The sequence below is a fragment of the Salvelinus sp. IW2-2015 genome, unplaced genomic scaffold (assembly GCF_002910315.2).
Source record: "Salvelinus sp. IW2-2015 unplaced genomic scaffold, ASM291031v2 Un_scaffold1627, whole genome shotgun sequence".
Lineage (NCBI taxonomy): Eukaryota > Metazoa > Chordata > Actinopteri > Salmoniformes > Salmonidae > Salvelinus > Salvelinus sp. IW2-2015.
In genome coordinates, this window is record NW_019943045.1 from 202,284 (window position 1) to 223,176 (window position 20,893).

The window sequence follows — 20,893 nt, forward strand, 5'->3', positions numbered from 1 at the left end:
CATGAGACATAGGCTTGTGATTTCTAAATCACCCCACTCCCTTACCCTCCGACCTCTCTTTACCTCCCTCTCTCTTTACTTTCCTCCCACCTGTATGCAGGTTATAGAGTCATAGAATTTCCAATACACTCCCTTCTTCACCTCCTGCTTCTCTCTCTCTTCACCTCCCTCCTCCCCTCTTTTTTTAACTACTCCATTCCACCTGTAAATGTATAAAAGTCCCCTGATCCATCAGATTGGCCTCACTCCCTGCTAACTGAATGGTTAGCCTGCTAACTCTAATGTTAGCCATGGGTAAATTAAGAAGAATTTGCGTACTGCTGTTGATATGTGGGTACAGAACAGTGGCTAGCACAGAAGAAGGGTGAGTAACAGATAGACTGAGATTTTAATATTGATCCATAAACAAGTGCTATGGTTGTGGATGTCTAATTATATCATTTGAACGAAGTGGTTCAATATTAAATTGATTTTGGCATTATTATACATTATCCATTTTTTTAGGCATCACTGTTACAGTGTTTGGAACATTTTACCAGCAAAGTTTTTGAAGGATTTTAATTTTGTTGGATGATTTGTACAACTCGATGCTTATTCTGAAGACATCATTGAGGGACGTAATAGTGTATACCCAGAGCCAAGTATTTAGAGAGTTTGGCTATTGAGGTTTTATGATGCATGTACATGACACTACAGCATTCTATGACAGCCATGTTAGGGTCCCATTAACATTACATAGGAAATACACTGAGTGTACTAAACAGTAACTCGATATTAGGAAGGTCGTCTTAATGTTTTGTACACTCAGTGTATTTCAATAACGCTATGTAACCGAATGTCTAGATTTAGAACCATATTCAGAAGTTGTCCCAACTCTCTAAATACATGGCTATGACTGTACTCTACGATGTATTGTAGTCTGTTCTGGTGGAGCCGGTTTAAACAGCGGTGACTTTGGATGGTTGAATAATTGATCGCTAGTGTCTCACAAGTTTCTGTGAATGGCTTGTTTCCTCTCAAGTTTATTCTGAATGATTTTTAAACAGTATGGAACCACTTGTTTTTGATGCGTTAATGCATTGATGCTTTTAAATAATTGTACTCTACTTGTACAGTATAGAAGATCATCTCTGCTGGTATATTTAATACTACGATTTCTTATTCTTTACATAAAATAAGGATAAATCATATTCAGTAACTTTTCTATTCATGATTAATCTAACTGCAGATCAGATTGCACTAATGCACTACTAATGCACTAACTGTAAGTCGCTCTGGATAAAAGTGTCTGCTGAATGACTAAAATGTAAATGTAAAAAATGTCATTTGAAACTCACTATTCACCAGTGTTGGGGAGTAGTGAACTACATTTAGTTCAATAGTAATATAATTGCATTTTGTGGTAGCTTGGTGGTAATCGAACTAAATTAACATTTTGGTAGTGTTTTCAGCAGTGAATTACTTTTTTTTGCCATCTAGTGGTGCAGCTAACTACTGGAACTACACACTACTTTTTTATCCCTCTAAGCCTCTAAGAACGTCACGTGATGGTCCCAAGTGAACGTTCACGGGGGGGCCTTTGTCTAGTTCCCTGTACGTTCCCATCACGTCACCGAGGACCATGTTATAACCGGTTTAGGACGTTCTCAGGACTTTCATTTTACTAGTCCTCAGGATGTTGCATGATGGTCCCAATGGAATGTTCTTTGGGGGACCTTTTTATGAATCTATTTACCACAATACAAACATCCCTATCAAAATCAGTCAGTTTAAGCTAGAAATATGTTTTTTCCATTGATGCATCCGCCGATGTCGCACTCTCGCATTTGCAGTGAAAGGTGGCAGAGCTAGAGCGAAAATCGGTCTTCTRACTAACTCGTCTGTAGCGTCCGAACAGTTTGGCCCACAGACTATTCTGACCCGTCTATGGAAAGATGAGACTCTCATTTACAAGTTGGCGTTTCCTCTCCAACCTCTACAAGCGTCTGAAGTCGGTACAGCTGATCAGCCAACTTCTGTCTGTAGTGTGCCCAGTCATGTGAAATCCATAGATTAGGACCAAGTCAATTTATTTCAATTGACTGATTTCCTTATATGAACTGTAACTCACTTTGCAAAAGAGCGCCATTTGCACTGCTATTTTAGTGACTGTTCTCTCATTGATTTCATTTAGTTATTTCAGCAATTTGAGTTTGTGTTTTCAGGATTGTTGTCTAATGTGGGCACAGCATATTCTTCTGTTTTAACGTTACTCCTGAATCACAATGATAGATGTAATTCCAGTGTGAATTAATTGGTAGCTTGGTAAACTACATTTTCAGAGTACCTTTCCCAACACTGCTATTCACCTATTCATTTTCATTTCCTGTTTTCATTTAGTTTTGTGTTTCTTTTACACAGCTATGAAAGAACAGCGAGAGATGCTGGTAAGTTTGTCATTTAAAAAGTACACATTTGTTTTAATCTTGCTCACATTCTGCCTAACTAATGAGGTGACGGTAGTCGCAGGGACCCACCTGATTCAACCTATCAAGAGCTTGATTATTAAATGATTAGTTGAGTCCAGTGATTTAGTGTCGGGCTAGAACAAAGATGTGCACCCCGCCGCTGTGGGTCTATTCTAGGGCAGATGATAGATTCAAGACAAGAGGCTCAGTCAGTACTATCCAGCCACGTGATCCAGTCTGAGTCCCAAATGGCACCCTATTCCCTATAACGTGGACCATGGGCTCTTGTCAAAAGTAGTGCACTATAATAGGGGAAAGGGTGCCATTTGGTGTCGTTGGGAACGTGATGGACTTTCCTCCTTTTACTCTTATCTTCGTATACCTATACATCCCCTTCCCTATACAATGCAACATGCTTATCACTACACAACCTGCTTACACATCACTAAACATGCGTGCACACACAAGCACACACACACAGATACCCTTCCTATAAGACAGCGCAGGAGGGTGCCATATAGTGATTGGTTTAGGGCCCGAGTGTTCCATAATGTTTTCATAATGCAGATTCCAAATGCATTACTGTTGATACGGTAGTCAGTGTTCTGTTGCCAACTTGTTGSGCAATGTCACCTTGACTTTGTAACCGTGAGGACAACACATGACAGCCAATATGGTATAATGCTATTTAGCTATGACGATTTGCTTTGATCAGCCAACTGATCCATGATATTTTCCTTATTGGTAATATAAACTGACACAAATACTTCACAGTAACTGACATTCCAGTTGAGATCAAGTATTTGCTGTTATTTAATGTTCGGTGATGTCAGAGAGATTTGTGTGCTATAGAGAGTAGAACTTTCAGAGCCTCGCTGACTCTCCCTCTCTCTTCATCTCTCCTCCCATCTCTCTCTGTCACAGCCATCCTGACCTCCTGTGACTTTAACCAGGAAAGTACGCCGTTCTGTCAATTCCAGCAGGGCAGCATGGATAACAGTGATTGGACAAGAAATAAAGGCGCCACCCCTACACCTGGAACAGGACCCCCCGGGGACTACCCTGACGGCAGTGAGTAGTGTTTGACCTTAAAACTCCCATCTGAAACATTAGACCATTCAATGATTGGTTCCCTCTTCTATCCACGTAATGGGGAAAAAAGGAGCTCCTTGGAGATTTACCTACCTGTGGTCATATCTCATATTGCCCACCTAAGATACAAGAGAACGCCACGTTCCACGAGTCATGCTATGAGTCATGGTAGCCTGGATGCCAGTCCGTTTCTGTTGTCACTATCGAGACGTGTGTGTGTCCTGAGAAGACACAGAAGGCTTTGTCCAAAATGGCACCCCTTGGCTCTGGTCCAAAATAGTAGACTATATAGGGAATAGGGTGCCTTTTCAGACGCTGCCAAAGTGTAGTTCAACGCTTCTCCTTCGTCTCCAAACCCATATTCTCCATCACCGTTTCTTTCTATGTTTCTCTGTTGTTCTCTATCTCTCTTTCTACGATTCTCTGTTTTTCTCTCTCTCTCTTTCTCTGTCTATCTCTTTCTCTCTTTTCCCTCTCTCTGGATAATATCGCCATTAGTGAGGGAGCTTGTCCCGGTGCGTACCTCTTTACGATGCATCTCCGTTCTTTCTCTTTTAGATGGTTTCTACATCTACCACGAGTGTGACAACGTGGCCAATGGGCAGAAGGCTCGTCTCCTCAGCCCAGCTCTCACCTCGCCCTCAGCCCAGATCTGTGTCCAGTTCCGCTACTACATGTACGGCTCAGACAACCAGAACCACCTGCGCGTGCTGGCCAAGCGGCCCAGTTCAGAGGACAACGTCTGGGAGAAGACAGGGATCCAGAGCCCCTCCTGGCTTGGAGCTTCCATTACTGTGGCCAAACCAGCAGGACAGAGCCTAAATGTGAGAGAGTGTGTGTGTGTGCGTGCGTGTGTGTCGCTGGCTCAGACCTGTGTTCTACTATTTTAAATAATTTTAAATACTTTATCTGGGCTTGATTGATCTTATGGACCAAGAGCATAGTTCAAAAACTGCAACAGCAATTTTTACATTTTTTATAAGGTTTAGGGAAAGTAGTTGCCTAGACACTAATGTTTATATGTGTCCGCTTTTAACAAGTTTCACCCTAAAGTTGTCGCTTAAACACTGGTATGTGTGTTTTCAGATTAGTCTGGTCACAAGTGTCCATGTTCATATTCTCCATATTAACTCTACATTAACATATTAACTCTCGGTTTACAGATCGTGTTTGAGGCACAGCGAGGGCTCAGCGATTCCTGTGACTCAGCTCTGGATAATATCGTCATTAGCGAGGGAGCATGTCCCGGTACGTACCTCTTTACTATGTATCGCCGTGCTTTCTCTCTTTCCCTCGCTCTCTTCACCTTTATACTTCTCTCTCTCTGTTTGGTCTAGACATCTGTTTTGATCAATCCCATGTATTTCCACAGCCTGTCTTACTGGTTGCGACTTCGACACCTTTGATGAGCTGTGTGGGTGGGATGCCAAATTACCTACAAATCCTGAATTCTTCGGCTGGGAACAATTCACTGGAGGGACTGAGACCCCTGGGACTGGTCCTGATGATGATTTCTCCAAACCAGGCTGTGCGTATCAGTATTATATCATTTTCACACTACTTAGCCTACAGAGAACAGAGACGAGCTGTAGGCTACTGGACTGGCCTGGTTACACATCCACCATAGTCGCTGGAATGGTACTGGAAAAGACCATGCGAAGAGAAAAAATGCGAGCCAGCCCAATACAGTTTGGGTCGATATGACAGTGTGAAAATGCTTGTCAAATCATGCCATCACTATTAGATTTCTGTGTCTAATGTCTGTCCTGGTCTTCTTTCTCCATAGTCGGCAGCTATCTGCTGATGGACTCAGTATATGCTGTCCCTGGAGAGAAAGCAGAGCTGTGGAGTCCCTCTACCGGCTCCTCTGGCTGTCTGGACCTCACCTTCCATTACTACATGTGGGGAACTGCCACCACAATGAAGCTCCATGTGTACGCTGTGACCGCAGGTAAGACCCAACAAGCCTACTGAGGGCAAGATAATAGAAGGCTTGCAGTTGTCACAAATCACCTCGCAACCGCACCAGGCGCCATGTTGGAAGACCAACGTCAGGTGACCTAGCAGTTAAGATTGTTGGGCCAGTAACTGAACCAACGTCAGGTGACCTAGCAGTTAAGATTGTTGGGCCAGTAACTGAAAGGTCACTGGTTTGAATCCCCGAGCTGACTAGGTGAAAAATCTGTCGATGTGCCCTTGAGCAAGGCACTTAACCCTAATTGGTCCTGTAAGTCGCTCTGGAGAAGAGCGTCTGCAAAATGATTCAAATGTAAATGTCAGTCCTTTGGACGTCGTCCACATTGCTTGCTGCGTTTTTGCTTCCACCGGAAACTTCGGGAAAGATGTCCCATTATTTAATTTTTCTAAGGACCCAGAAAACGGAGGCAGTGGGGAAACCCATTCAAGTAAGTAAAGATATTTTGAAAATGATCAATGTATTATTAGCTAGTTAGCTTTCTACAGAAACTCAGCGTGAAGGCTTACTCAAATGAGCATCTAAGATAATGTTTGCTAGCTAGCTAACTTGACATACTGTAACTAGCTAAGTGAATTAAATATCACCAGCTTGCTAACTTCATATTAGATAGTTAGCTAGCCGTCTTGATGCATTTATCATTGTAACTCAAAAGGCATTTGTAGCTAGCTAACAGCCATGGAAGAGGGTGAAAGCATTAGCTAGCAGTTCCAGCTGTCAGAGAAGGGAGAYSAGACTACTCTGGATAGAGCAGGTACCTTTGTGGGAGGGCATTATGAAAACATTCTCCAGTTCCAGTCCCTAGCGTMAAAAACTGAGGACGGAGCAACATCATATTCAGTGCTGTCTAATTTGAGTATAATGCAGCCTGTTTCTTTTGTGATGTTTTCAGTCCTCAGATACAGAGAGCCGTAAAACCATGTCTGCAGATGAAGAAGTCCCAATAAATGTCCCAAGAGACTAAGGGTACATCCTTGTATACCATCGATTATATGTGTACCTATGTTAGCACATTTTGTGAACCAAAGTGCAGTTTAAAAGTCACACACAATGTGTAAACTTATTCCAACTGGAGCAGGCCAACCCTGCTGGGTGTGCAGGTTTCTGTTCCAGCCCAGCACTAACACACCTGATTCAATGTATCAAACTTAATTAGTTACCCGTAGATCAGGGATAAGTGGAGCGAGGTTGGCCACCTCCGGTATTTGCTTTTTTTATTCACCTAAAATTATGCTTTAGTAATAATGGCCTACTTACTAAAATGTCTAACCTTTACAGATGAGTTAGCTTACTTGTACACTTTCATACAAATTGTATTAAATAGTGTTGATTCTTTGATGTTAAGTGTTTAGACTTGTTTTAATTGTTAACTTAACTATTATTCACAATGAACTAGTGTCTATGTTGATTAATCACACATCACAATCCTGCAATAAAGAGGGGAAGGGAATCTCTCTAATTTGTCTATTTGTGTTGTATTCTCAAATGAACAGGACCTTTTTGTTCAGTCATAAGCTCTCCAATTAGCTGTATTTGATTGTTACAATTTTTTCAGGATATCAGCCATGTGAACCCATTTTGCGGCTGATCATGGCATGCAACGTCAATGCAGCCATAGGCCTACAGCAGTGGTTCCCAACTCCAGTACTTGAGTACCCCCAATAGCACACAATTTTGTTGTAGCCTTGGACAAACACACCAGATTCAACTCAGAGGGCCTGGTGATTAGTTGACAAGTTGAATCAGGTGTGTTTGCCTGGGGCTACAATAAACTGTACTGTTGGGGGTACTCGAGGACCGGCGTTGGGAACCACTGGCCTACAGTATGACGGCATTAGCCTTCTGGGCATTTGCAATGCACCCCTTGACATTGTGCATCTGAAGCAGAGAATAGCTTAACTCACACATTGTTTACATATTGTTCAGCTATATGTTCTCAATTTAAAAACGATTCGTTTTAGTTTTAGTCACCGCTATCATGCCGTTTGGGGTAGCCACTCGGCTGTTGTTGTCAGAAGAATTAATGCGGTGGCCTTCCAACATGGCCGCCAGGAGGTGTCGTACATCAACTGCTTGCCCTCTATTGTCTAGACAATGCTAAGATAGAGTATCACCACCACAGGAAGTTGGTGGAACCTTAATTGGGGAGGACGGGCTTGTGGTCATGGCTGGAGCGGATTCAGTGGAACGGTATCAAACACATGGTTTCCACGACGTGCTTGATGCCATTCCATTCACTCCATTCCAACCATTATAATGAGCAGTCCTCCCCTCAGCAGCCTCCACTGATCACCACTACATGTTTCAGTCTCTAGCTCTCTCTACCTATCTCCATAAACTCTGACCACCTCTTCACATAACACCCCCCCCCCAGGAGGAAACCTTGGAGCCCCCATCTTCTCATTGACAGGGAACCAGGGCCAGAGCTGGAAGCCTGCAGACATACGCTATCTTGGCTCAGGTAGCATGCAGGTAAACCTAGTAGGGTTTTATTCTTTATTTGGATCCCCATAAGATGGCATCTTGAAGACCGCTAGTCTTTCTGGGGTCTAAAATAACTTTAGAACTGGGGGTAGAGACCAAAAAGACTTTGCTTTCAAAGGCATGTTGATATCGGTCTTGAATCTGGTTTTCAACCCTTCCTCCTAGACGCACAAATGTGGTTGTATATTGTGAAGAGTAAAGAGCTAATTGAATGAACCAGAACTTTTTTTCCTTTTCTTTGAACGTTCGTTTGTTGAAGAGTGTTTCGGTCACAGCCTATGGTTACGGTTGTGAAAAATGTGTCCCTTGTGTTTGTGTATCAGTTTGTGATTATTGGTGTTTACGGTGAGAACCCTAAGACAGACATCGCTATAGACGCTGTATGCATCACAGCCTGCACAGGTAAGGAATAATCTATGATCTGAGATAATACAGTATATAATCTGTCTCATGTCTTATGATCTTAGAAAACTGCTAGCCTCGAGTTTATTTGGTCTTCTGAAATGATCGTTTTGTGTATCATATGTTTTCCTTGGTTATTTCAGCTCCACCAACTCCCAGCCCAACTACACCAAAACCCTCAACTCCTGGACCAACTACACCTAAACCCTCAACTCCTGGACCAACTACACCCAAACCCTCAACTCCTGGACCAACTACTCCTGGGCCAACTACACCAAAACCTTCAACTCCAGGACCAACTACACCTGGGCCATCAACACCAAAACCCTCAACTCCTGGACCAACTACACCTAAAACCTCAACTCCTGGGCCATCAACACCAAAACCCTCAAATCCTGGACCAACTACACCTAAACCCTCAACTCCTGGACCAACTACACCCAAACCCTCAACTCCTGGACCAACTACTCCTCGGCCAACTACACCAAAACCTTCAACCCAGAACCAACTACACCTGGGCCATCAACACAAAACCTTCAACTCCAGGACCAACTACACCTGGGCCATCAACACCAAAACCTTCAACTCCTGGACCATCAACACCAAAACCTTCAACTCCAGGACCCACTACACCTGGGCCACAACACCAAAACCTTCAACTCCAGGACCAACTACTCATGGGCCATCAACACCAAAACCCTCAACTCCTGGACCAACTACACCTAAACCCTCAACTCCTGTGCCATCAACACCAAAACCTTCAACTCCAGGACCAACTACTCATGGGCCATCAACACCAAAACCCTCAACTCCTGGACCAACTACACCAAAACCCTCAACTCCTGGGCCAACTACACCAAAACCTTCAACTCCAGGACCAACTACTCCTAGGCCATCAACACCAAAACCCTCAACTCCTGGGCCAACTACACCAAAACCTTCAACTCCAGTACCAACTACACCTGGGCCATCAACACCAAAACCTACAACCACCAAACCACCAGGTGAGATTAACAGCCAATCAGATGATTTCATTCTCACAATCAGAATCAAACACCACTTTCTGTATTCACAGTCCTAATGTTAACCACTTGTCTCCCTTCCATCCCACAACACTCTCCCTCTTCTTCCTCTCCCCATCCCTCTCTTCCACCCTTCCCACACTCTCTCACGTATTCCTCCTCTCCATTGACCCTCCTTTTCCTCATCCTCTCCCTATCTCCTTTGCCCCATCCCCCTTTCCTCTCCCTCTCTCTTTTGCCCTCCCCCCAATCGTCCCCTCCCTCTTCTCCCCCATAGTGAAGTGCCCTCCCAATGCTGAGTACATAGAGTGTGGCCCAGCCTGCATCCCCAGCTGTAAGGAACCCTCTACTAACTGCACTGGCTCCTGTATCAGCGCGTGTTTCTGTAAACCAGGCTTCGTGTTCAAAGGCAGTCGCTGCGTCCCCATCAAAACGTGTGGTTGTCTGGAGGGAGGTGACTACTATGAGGTATGAGACCATCTGTAATTGTTAGTATGTGGTCCATGACGTTCAATTTGGGAAACACGGTGTTAAACGACACTATTTACGATACAGTATACGATGCGATGTGCAATGCGATATTTGAAACAATACTTTTATTTGCAGAATGTCCACTGACATGGTGATTGATGTTGCTCAAGTCAGCACATCACAAATATACATTAAAGGGCGCCAACCATGCAAGGAACACACGAAACAATTCACAAGTGAACAATGTTTATTGTCAAACATCATGTTAATAATTCCCCTCTTTCCATGTCTCTGTTGTTGTAGCCAGGAGAGATCATCTTTGGTGACGGCTGCTCCAAGCTGTGTCGTTGTGCCGGGAACTACACTCTGGACTGTGTGGACAACGCCTGCTCTCCCGCGGAGGAGTGTCGCAACGGGGCATGCTATCCTAAAGGTACAGTTAGTTGAGTTGTCACAACTTGTATAAACCTTCAAATGTTCTTAGAATCAATAATAGTGATAAGGAGAAAGAATCCTTGGGAAACCCTTGGGTATTGTGCCTAGTTTGATTCCTAGCTATGCAACAAAAGAGCATATATTATGTGTATTTATGGCTCAGTACAAACCCTATCACCATTATGTCAGGCTTCACCGGCTGACAACTCTAACCCAATGCATCAAGGAAGACATTTGAACACTAGCTATGTTTCCATTAACTTGTCCAGTGATTTTTTTTGGGGGGGTCGACATATAGAAACTTTACATAGAAATGTTGGGCTGCCTGTGTAAACACAACCCGAACTGTCCACCCGCCAATTACTAATTCCACTTACTACTTTATATCACTATTCCCCTTACAAGCACCTCTATCAATCAGTAGTATGATATTACCAATCTTATCCACCTGTTTAATATTCGCCACACAGTCTGGACACATTAGACACACATTTATATTGACTGCTATTGATTCCCAGCTCTCTGATTAATCGATTGATTACGTGATTCATTAATTGTTCCCTCCAGGCACCTCTACCTGTATTGCATCTGGTGACCCTCACTACACCACCTTCGACAAAAAACACTACAACTTCATGGGGAACTGCAGCTACTTGATGTCCGAACCTTGTAACGACACCTCAGTGCCTCACTACGAGGTGCACGCCGACAACGAGAACCGCTATAACCTACCGACCATCTCTTACCTGAAGGCCGTGCACGTGTACGTGCGCGGGGTGAAGATCTCCCTGCTCAAGGGAGGCACCGTGCAGGTGAGAGAGAGATGGATGGAGAGATGAGGGTGGGAAGGGGGCGGTTGGGGCAGAGAAAGAGAGTAGGAGATGAGGGGTATGATGGGACGGAAGGATGACATTTGAAACTTTTTTTTACACATATTATAGCAGTAGAAAAGATGACTTATAAAATGCAAAGCCCTGCATATGCACAGACTAATTAACACCAATATAAAGTGAACACACAGTGTGAAAAGTACATCTTTTTTTTTACCCTTGCCTTTAGCCTTCAATATAAAGTAACAGGCACAGTAAAGAAAAGTTTGTCTTTCAATTCAATAAATCTTAGTCACTGGAGGGCAATTCCTGTGCAGCATTCAATACATAAAAAACATAGACACAGAACAGCACATAAAGAGGAAGCCAAAAATAAGAATAAAAAAAGGAATGTCGATCACTAACCCATGTCTGTGTTTTCCTCCTCTTCTCCATGTAGTTGAATGGTACCAATGTGAACATCCCTCTGACCCCAGCTACAGGAGTGTCTGTGCTGATGTCTGGTAAACACTACACCGTAGCCATGGACTTTGGTGTGACGGTACGATACGACGGAAACCACTACATGGATATCAAAGTCATCAACAAGTGAGTCAAAACTGCTTCACACACCTGCAGAGACCAAACATGGGGTTTATGCATATAGGTTTCCCTCCTACAGATTTGGGGACCCCAATATGATATGCCCTAAAAATAACTATAAAAGTAACATATAATATATATTTTTTAAATAGAAGCCTCTCACATTGTAATATGTTTATGATATAATTCTGCTGTGATTAAAATGCTTGAGAAAATGATTAACTCGTAAACTTGTTTGCTCCTCTGTATTCAGCTATAAGGACAAGCTGTGTGGACTGTGTGGAGACTACAACGGAAACTCCAACGATGACTTCAGGAAACCTGATGGTTCTCTGACCACCAACCCCAATGACTTTGGACACAGCTGGGTCACCGATCCTAAGTGAGTCATGCCACCAGCTACACATGCCGACGCAGGCAGGCACTCACACACAGAAAGACATGCACCTGTGCACATGCACACATGCACACAAGCACACAGGCATACACGCATGCGCACACACACACACACACACACACGACTGAGTCACTCTGTCTCGCCCTCCAGTTGTAACAAGCAGCCCAACACCACCATACCTGGCTGTACTGATGATGAGCAGGACAGGTACGAGAGCCCAGGATACTGCGGCATGCTACTGGACAAGAATGGACCTTTTGCTGTCTGTCACCCCAAGGTCAACCCCAATGTGAGTAATTACCTTACTTGTGTCATTATGAATCTGCCCTCTAGATAAAGATACAGTATGTAATTCAGGGAAACTAAGAAACTGGCTGTGTCGCGAGACTGCAGTACTCTAACTAAAGTCCTCGAACTTTGTCTGCGATGTGTGTGTGTTTTTGTGTGTGTCTCAGAGTTTCTTCAAGGACTGTCTGTTTGACCTGTGTGAGCTGGACGGTGCCAAGCCCATCCTGTGTGAAGCCATTGAGTCGTATGTAAATGAGTGTCAGGACCGAGGAGTCACCATTGGACCTTGGAGGAACAGCACCTTCTGCCGTGAGTAGAGATCAGGGTTGGAGTCAATTCCATTTCAATTCCAGTCAATTTAGAAAGTAAAGCACATTTCAATTCCAGATTGTTCCTCGTTGAAAAGCATTTGAAGGGATTTGGAATTAGATTTTGAGTGTACTTCCGGAATTGACTGAAATTGAAATGGAAGGGACCCCAACCCTACACGATGACAACGAGGAGGAAGAGGAGGATGTTCATGTTTAAGATGATCAATATGATAATAATGATTCGTTCACTCACCGAAGACACTGTTATTAACACGTCAAAGACCAAACAATACTCTCCAACAGCTCTGTCCTTTAAAATCAACAAAGTCGTTACCGAGAGACAGTCATGTTTCAAAGACCGACCTCCTAATGTCCCCTGCCTCCTTCTCTCAGCTCTGAAATGCCCCCCCAACAGTCACTACATACCATGTGCCGCCCCATGCCAGCCCACCTGTGCCGCCAAGCCCCCCACGGGGTGTGACGGACCCTGTTCAGAGGGGTGTGTGTGCGACCCTGGGTACATCCTCAGCGCCGGGAAGTGTGTCAAAGAGAGCTCCTGCGGATGCCAACTCACTAACGGAGAGTACTACGAGGTAAGAGGGTGTGTGTGTCAGTTACCAGTGCCATTGTCTGAGTTGGAGGTTTTTCAAACATATTATACTGAGCGGTGACAGTGCATCGGCCATCGCAGGCCTCGAACCCAGGACTCCCAGAGCATAGTAAACTTGCTCCGATAGGATTAACCCACTTCGGGAAGAACATAACACCCCCACTTCCTCGTCCCTCCAGCCTGGTGATGAGTGGTACATGGAGAACTGTAAGCTGAAGTGTTTCTGTGACGCTACCTCCGTCACCTGCAAGCCCTCTGACTGCCCTGCCATGCACGAGTGTAAGGTGCAGGGAGGAGAGCTGGACTGCTACCCTACAGGTAAGTCCCTTTACATAAACAGTCTGAACACGCACACAAACACACACTCAAAATGGTGTCTTGATGTCTGACGTCTTGGAAGTCAGGGAAGGTGACCAGGCTATGACCATATGAGTTGGCAAGACAACACAAAGAGGTCTGGAAGCAGGCTTTTATATCTCATGATATCTCCCTCTGCTCCATTTACCCCAGGTTCTCAGGACTGTGTGATCTCTGGGGACCCCCACTACAACACATTTGATGATAAGTTCTACAGCTTCATGGGAACCTGCACCTACACCCTGGCTAGGGCCTGCAAGAACAACACTGGTAAACACATGAGGATGATGTTCTGTAGATCTAGCTCTGTCTTATCAGTTCTAGATTATGTAGTTCTAACACTGGGTTCTAGATTCTGTAGTTCTAGCTCTGTCTTATCAGCACTAGATTCTGTAGTTCTAACACTGGGTTCTAGGTTCTGTAGTTCTAGTTCTGTCTTAACAGTTTTAGATTATGTAGATCTAACGCTGGGTTCTATATTCTGTAATTCTAACTCTGGGTTCTAGGTTCTGTAGTTCTAGCTCTGCCATATCAGTTCTAGATTATGTAGTTCTAACCCTGGGTTCTAGATTCTGTAGTTCTAACTCTGGGTTCTAGGTTCCGGGGTTCGAACTCTGGGTTCTACCTATGTTCTGCTGTGTTCTCAGGTCCATGGTTCTCCGTGGAGGGTAAGAACGAGGAGCGTGGTCTGGCTGGAGTGTCGTACCTGAAGAAGCTCTATGTAACTGTCGACGGAATCACCGTCACACTGATGAAGAGCAGGAGGACTCTGGTACTTGTTGATACATCAATCAATCAGTCCAATTTATAAACGCCCGATTTACATCAGAAGTTGTCACAGTGCTTTTGAAGTAACGAGGCCTAGGCCCCAAAGAGCAAGAGCAAAGCAGAAGCACATTGGCTAGGAAAAACTTGTCAGAAGGAAGAAATACATTTGCTATTAAACAGTAATTAACATAGACCTGTGACACTAACACAATTATTAACATGTAATAACACTTTCCCATAAACGTTTTTATCATTCACATTCCACATCACAGATGTGGTGGTATCACTCAATTATCTCTATCTTTCAAACTCCATATCTCCCTTAATCGGAGGATTAGTGAAATTACACAACGGCAATACACCCAAAGCCTGTCTTTCCCTTTTCAATACACATTTTATCTGTCTTTCTCTTTCTCTCTATCTTTGTCTTTTTTTTATATTTGATCTCATTCACCCTCCGTCATCGTCTATTTTACCAGTAATCCTTCAAACCTGTCCACCAATTACGCCTCCTCTTCTCTCTGACTGCTTATTCCTCCTTTTTTGTCTATTTTTCTCCGGATCAGCAGAGACTTTCCTAGAATTAATCTCTCTTTCTGCCTCCACAGGTGAACGGAAAGCGTGTGTCCCTCCCTCACTACCCCTCTCCACTAATCTCTCTATCGCTTGCGGGTCAGTACATCACCCTGCAGACACCTTTCGGCCTCAAGGTGCGCTGGGACGGAAACCACTACGCCCAGATCTCAGTGCCCAGGTGTGTACTACGGACACAGGAAGTAGATCCCTAGCAACTTCCTTTTCCCTCTTAAGGCTCAAATTACACCCTATTCTTAAGTTAGGTGTCTACGTTTGGGCACTGCCTATGTTGTATTTTATCAATATTCATGCAGATAATTGATCAACATTTATACATAATTCAGAACCATTTCTGTTCCAAACATTCCACATCTTTCAACCTTTAGAGGAGTTTGAACTCAGTATCAATCCACTGTAAATAGATCTCTTAAATCAACTAAAGCCTTCAGGATTTTTTCCATGAGTTCTGTAGTAGGATCTCGAGAAATCCATTGCTTGGTATCTTGGTTTCTGTAGTAATCTTTTGGTAATAATCTGGTAATCGTAATAATCTATTGGTTGTTGTCTATATCGGTGTCTAATCTATTGTGTCTTGTAATTTGATATTTTTAGTAGGATCTCTCTATTAATCCACTGGTTGTATATCTTTGTGTCTTGACCTTTGAACTAATCTACTGTGATCAAATCAAATCAAATCACATTTTATTGGTCACCTACACATGGTTAGCAGATTATTGCGAGTGTAGTGAAATGTTGTGTGTCTTGGTGTCCGTCAGCTCCTACTTTGACCAGATGTGTGGTCTGTGCGGCGACTATGATGGTAACCCTAACAACGACTTCACCAAGCCGGATGGATCCCAGGTCACCAGTTCCAAGGACTTTGGAAACAGTTGGAAGACCGAGGACGATGAGGATGCCACGTGAGTGGGAATTTTCTCTTGGGAATAGTGACTAATGAAGTCAGGAATATTTCTGCCCAGTAATGTATGTAGTAGAATGTAGGTACACACTTTAGGAAGTAGCTTAGGAACTGAGTGTGCACTTTATCCTATATGCACTTATTAGGCGTAATAACTGTGTTGTGCACTATATTGGTATTACATTTCCTATTTTAAATTGTTTATTAATAATTGTGTGTTTCCATAGATGCAAACCCGACACCAACCCAGACCCTGTCTGTGATCCGTCACTGGAGGCAGAAGTGTCCAAACCAGAGAACTGTGGGAAATTAACCGATACCAAAGGACCTTTCAGGTGAGCAACGGAGTCACATGGATACTTGACATACAGAACCATCAACATATCCCTACTGTGCGTGATCCATACCATATGTATCATTTAGACATAAACACCCAGTTTAACACACCATACACACACATGAAAACATACACTAATCCATACGTACATGGATACCTCCAAACTCACATGCTATGACCCCTGATGCTTACAAACATGGATCTCTAGTCTATTGTAATAWCTGTTTGTAATAATCCATGACTTTAATCCAGATAGCATGGTTAACACATGTTGGGCTGGCAATCTTACTCCTTTACATTCCACACTGCTAAGAATATCTAAGATTGTCTTATACATACAAGCCTACTATAGTTCACAAGCCCTGACATGATTCAGGTCATAACACTTAACTCCCTCCATGTGTTCAAAACAAACAAAGTGATTTGTGTGTTTGTATTTTACTTTTCTCTCTCTCTCTCTCCCTCTTTTTCCCTTTTACCCTCCCATCTCTTTCTTTCTTAATGTATTTCTTTCTTTCCCTAATTCTTAATCCCCCCTTTTCCTCACACATTTCATTCATCCTCTCTCTCTCTCTCTCTCTCTCTCTCTCTCTCTCTCTCACCCTACTCTCCCCCCCATCAGAGAGTGCATTGCGTTGGTGGACCCCACTCCGTTCCTCCAGAGTTGCGTGTATGACATGTGTCGCTTCGTGGGCCAGCAGCAGATGCTGTGTGACCAGCTCCAGGCCTACACTGATGTCTGCCTGGGTGCAGGGGCCACGGTTCACCCCTGGAGGAAGCCAGACTTCTGCCGTGAGTCTCATATATAAATATATATATATATATATAGACACACTCTGTCAAGCCCTCGAAGATTGGACAAATATTTGGTTTGAAAACATTTGGCAGGTCACAATTATGTGTCAGCTTGAGCAAAAATTGAAAGGAGATGCAAAGGTCAATATCTCAGGCTGCCACTTCAAAGTCATACATTAACACAGTTACAGAGTGTATTGTTGTCCGTCAATAGTAAAGTAATTCCTTAAATGTTGCAGCAAACTTAAAGGGGCAATCTGCAGTTGCTACATTCATTTGTGGACTTATAAATGAGAGATATGTAGCATTGATTCTTGAAGAATATAATTTATCAATGCCTTATGAGATTAATTCAACTGTCGTACTCCATCAGAACCAGAAATATAAGCTTATTTTACTCCAATGTTTGTAAACAAATACATGTAAACAAACACTTTATAGCCCCAAAATATGGTTTAAACTCTACTTTTAATATCATGGATGGTCAGTCCTTTGATCCATAGCTCTTGAGAGTAGTTACATTTCTCCAGCCCCATCCCTCAGCTTTTTATAGAAGCAAGGGCAGGCAATATGAGACAGCCTATAGGGAGGAGGTCAGAGACCTGGCAGTGTGGTGCCAGGACAACAACCCCTCCCTCAATGTGAGCAAGACAAAGGAGATGATCGTGGACTACAGGAAAAGTTGGGCTGAACAGACCCCCATTAACATCGACGGGGCTGTAGTGGAGCGGATCGAGAGTTTCAAGTTCCTTGGTGTCCACATCACCAACAAACTATCATGGTCCAAACATACCAAGACAGCTGTGAAGTGGGCACGATGACACCTTTTCCCCCTCAGGAGACTGAAAAGATTTGGCATGGGTCCCCAGATTCTCAAAAAGTTGCACCATCGAGAGCATCCTGACCGGTTGCATCACCGCCTGGTATGGCAACTGCTCGGCATCTGACCGATAGGCACTACAGAGGGTAGTGCGTACAGCCCAGTACATCACTGGGGCAAAACTTCCTGACATCCAGGAACTATATACTAGGCGGTGTCAGAGGAAGGCCCAAAGAATTGTCAAAGACTCCAGCCACCCAAGTCATAGACTGTTCTCTCAGCTACCGCACAGCAAGCGGTACCGGAGCGCCAAGTCTAGGACCAAAGGCTCCTCAACAGCTTCTACCCCCAAGCACATAAGACTGCTGATCAATTAATCAAATGGCCAACCGGACTATTTACATTATGGTCCTCCCCCATTTGCTTTTACACTGCTGCTACTCGCTGTTTATTATCTATGCATAGTCACTTTACCCCTACCTACATGTACAAATTAGTTCGACTAACCTGTACCCCCGCACATTGACTCGGTAGTGGTACCCCCTGTATATGGCCTGTTATTGTTATTTTATTGTGTTACTTTTTATTATTTTTTACTTTAGTTGATTTGGTCAATATTTTCATAACTCTTTCTTGAACTGCATTTTTGGTTAAGGGCTTTTAAGTATGTGCATGTGACAAATAAAGTTTGATTTGATTTGAAGCATGCTTTGTTATTGTTTCAACTGCTGACTGCCRCTTTAACCCAAAATTTGTTACAATATGTTTGTGATTTATGAAGATTTTCCTGACCCTGTTACTGCCTTCCCCTTTCTTTTTGCTCTCCCTCCGTAGCCCTGCCCTGTCCCCCTAACAGTTCCTACTCCATGTGTGTGAGCTCTTGTCCCGAGACCTGCCTGGGTGTCAGCGGCGCCCCTGGCTGTTCAGAGCTGTGTGTGGAGGGTTGCGAGTGTAACCCCGGCTTCATCCTCGGTGACGACAAGTGTGTTCCTGTTAGAGACTGTGGCTGTGTCGACTCCTCCGGAGACTACCACCCTGTGAGTATGACTCTCTCTTTCACTTTGACAATTGAAAGAGAGTAAAGCATCGAGGTTTGGTAAAGGATACATTAGGATACAGTATAAATACAATACATTGCTAAATCATCCGAACATAAAATAGAATATGCACATCCTAAATGTCAGTACACGTGCACATTCAGAAATACCCAAAACTTGATACTGAACTGTACACAACGTTTATATTTACTCTTTCTTGTATTTTTCATGTTGGACTTTTTTGTAAAAGATACCTGTTGACTTCCCTGTAAAATATAAAGGTTAAATAAAAAATGTAAAAACATTTCCCTGGGCTATTCATGGCAGTCAGGTACTGTAGTCTGAACATGGTGTGTTTTTTTCAGGTGGGTGATGACTGGTACCTGGAGGGCTGTAAGGAGAAGTGTGTGTGTCTGGGCGGGGGGGTGATACAGTGTCAAAACACCACCTGTACCCTGACAGAGAGCTGTGGCCTGCAGGACGGAGAGTTAGGATGTTACCCACTGGGTACGATATACACACACACACACACACACACAAACAGGAGGGAGAGATCGGATGCCAATGTCATTTTTTTTTGTGCGTGTCATTTATTTTACTTGGCCTTCATCTATAGCACTATACAATTGTGGGGTCTCAGTTTCGTGCAGTTGTAGCTTTTGAAATGTGTACGTTTTTATAAGAAATATTGTAAATGGGGCTATCAGTGCTCCCTCAAAACATAAGTTTAAACTTCTATGAAAACAAAACATTATAAACTCAAATCTGAACTCTACCCTCCTCTACTCACAGAAACGGGAATCTGCACGGTCCAGGGTGACCCTCACTACACCTCTTTCGATAAGAGGGTGCACAACTTCATGGGTTCCTGCTCCTACACCCTCACCAAGCCCTGCAATGAAACCTCCGGGATGCCATACTTCACCGTTGACACCCAGAACGAGCACCGAGGCAGCAACAAGAAGGTGTCGTACGTCAAAGCCGTCGTGATTAAGGTGTACGGGATCACCGTCGTCCTGGGGAAAGGACGCAAAATACAGGTGAGGAACATGGGAGGTTAGCCACAGCACGACCTGGTTTATTCAGTTTTGCTGGCAAAGTGTCAAGATAAGGCCTCACGGTGTGGTCAATAAAAATTGACTTTAGACGTTATGGTGGGAACAAGCTGGGAGCAAATGTCTTTAAATGGAATACGAAAACAAGAATGCATACCAATGAAAATACTGTCAACTATCAATAGATAACCACGTACTGTACAATCAGCTAAGTTAACTCCAATTTAAAATGGTCACCCCCTCCTCTCATCTCTTCCAGGTCAACGGAACTCTGGTGACCCCTCCTGTGACTCTGACCAATGGGATGAAGATCTACCTGAGTGGGAAGTTCGTTGTCTTGGAGACGACCTTTGGCCTGAGGGCGAGGTACGATGGTAACCACCACGCTGACGTCACTCTGCCCTCCTCCTACAACGGTCTGCTCTGTGGACTCTGTGGTAAGAGAATCAATCAATGATGATCACCTCTAAACGTGACAGATAATTGATTGTAAATAATGTGATTAAAAGAAACCAGGCACATTTAAAAAATAAAAAAAAAAGCCCTCATAAGTTATTTCACCCACTTTTATCATATCCCCTTTGTAGTGGGTCGTAGATTTATGTAGTCTTGTCTGAACACCTCTTTGAATATCATTTTATGTCTTGAATTGACTTAAAATATAATTTTACCCTAACCCGGCTAACAGTTTGTATGCACGGTCACTGTTGATGTGGGCAGTAGTAACTGGTTCCGTCTATCCTCTATTCTTGTAGGAAACTTCAACGGCCAACCCGGTGATGACAACATCAAGCCAGACGGTAAACCAGCCGGCAACACAAACGAACTGGGAGAGAGCTGGCAGGAGCCCGACGACCGCCCCGAGTGAGTCACACACACCTGA

The 20,893-nt window shown here is 43.7% G+C and overlaps 1 protein-coding gene across 1 annotated transcript in view; it reads left to right on the plus strand.

Moving 5' to 3' along the window:
- The first annotated feature begins 262 nt into the window (after window positions 1-262).
- zanl (zonadhesin, like) overlaps window positions 263-20,893 on the plus strand; it is a 35,192-nt gene continuing 14,561 nt past the window's right edge. Inside the window, exons 1-30 of the mRNA XM_024138962.1 lie at window positions 263-364; window positions 2,401-2,426; window positions 3,372-3,518; window positions 4,098-4,363; window positions 4,703-4,787; window positions 4,912-5,067; window positions 5,326-5,490; window positions 7,889-7,986; window positions 8,322-8,400; window positions 8,544-9,404; window positions 9,700-9,890; window positions 10,197-10,326; window positions 10,896-11,140; window positions 11,598-11,746; window positions 11,994-12,122; window positions 12,288-12,426; window positions 12,593-12,734; window positions 13,130-13,329; window positions 13,526-13,664; window positions 13,857-13,973; window positions 14,351-14,475; window positions 15,080-15,225; window positions 15,824-15,967; window positions 16,194-16,301; window positions 16,926-17,095; window positions 18,753-18,955; window positions 19,321-19,462; window positions 19,748-19,995; window positions 20,270-20,447; window positions 20,766-20,874. Of these exons, the coding sequence (XP_023994730.1) occupies window positions 282-364; window positions 2,401-2,426; window positions 3,372-3,518; window positions 4,098-4,363; window positions 4,703-4,787; window positions 4,912-5,067; window positions 5,326-5,490; window positions 7,889-7,986; window positions 8,322-8,400; window positions 8,544-9,404; window positions 9,700-9,890; window positions 10,197-10,326; window positions 10,896-11,140; window positions 11,598-11,746; window positions 11,994-12,122; window positions 12,288-12,426; window positions 12,593-12,734; window positions 13,130-13,329; window positions 13,526-13,664; window positions 13,857-13,973; window positions 14,351-14,475; window positions 15,080-15,225; window positions 15,824-15,967; window positions 16,194-16,301; window positions 16,926-17,095; window positions 18,753-18,955; window positions 19,321-19,462; window positions 19,748-19,995; window positions 20,270-20,447; window positions 20,766-20,874 (5,120 nt within the window). The 5' untranslated portion in view covers window positions 263-281. The remainder of the gene's footprint in view (window positions 365-2,400; window positions 2,427-3,371; window positions 3,519-4,097; window positions 4,364-4,702; window positions 4,788-4,911; window positions 5,068-5,325; window positions 5,491-7,888; window positions 7,987-8,321; window positions 8,401-8,543; window positions 9,405-9,699; window positions 9,891-10,196; window positions 10,327-10,895; window positions 11,141-11,597; window positions 11,747-11,993; window positions 12,123-12,287; window positions 12,427-12,592; window positions 12,735-13,129; window positions 13,330-13,525; window positions 13,665-13,856; window positions 13,974-14,350; window positions 14,476-15,079; window positions 15,226-15,823; window positions 15,968-16,193; window positions 16,302-16,925; window positions 17,096-18,752; window positions 18,956-19,320; window positions 19,463-19,747; window positions 19,996-20,269; window positions 20,448-20,765; window positions 20,875-20,893) is intronic.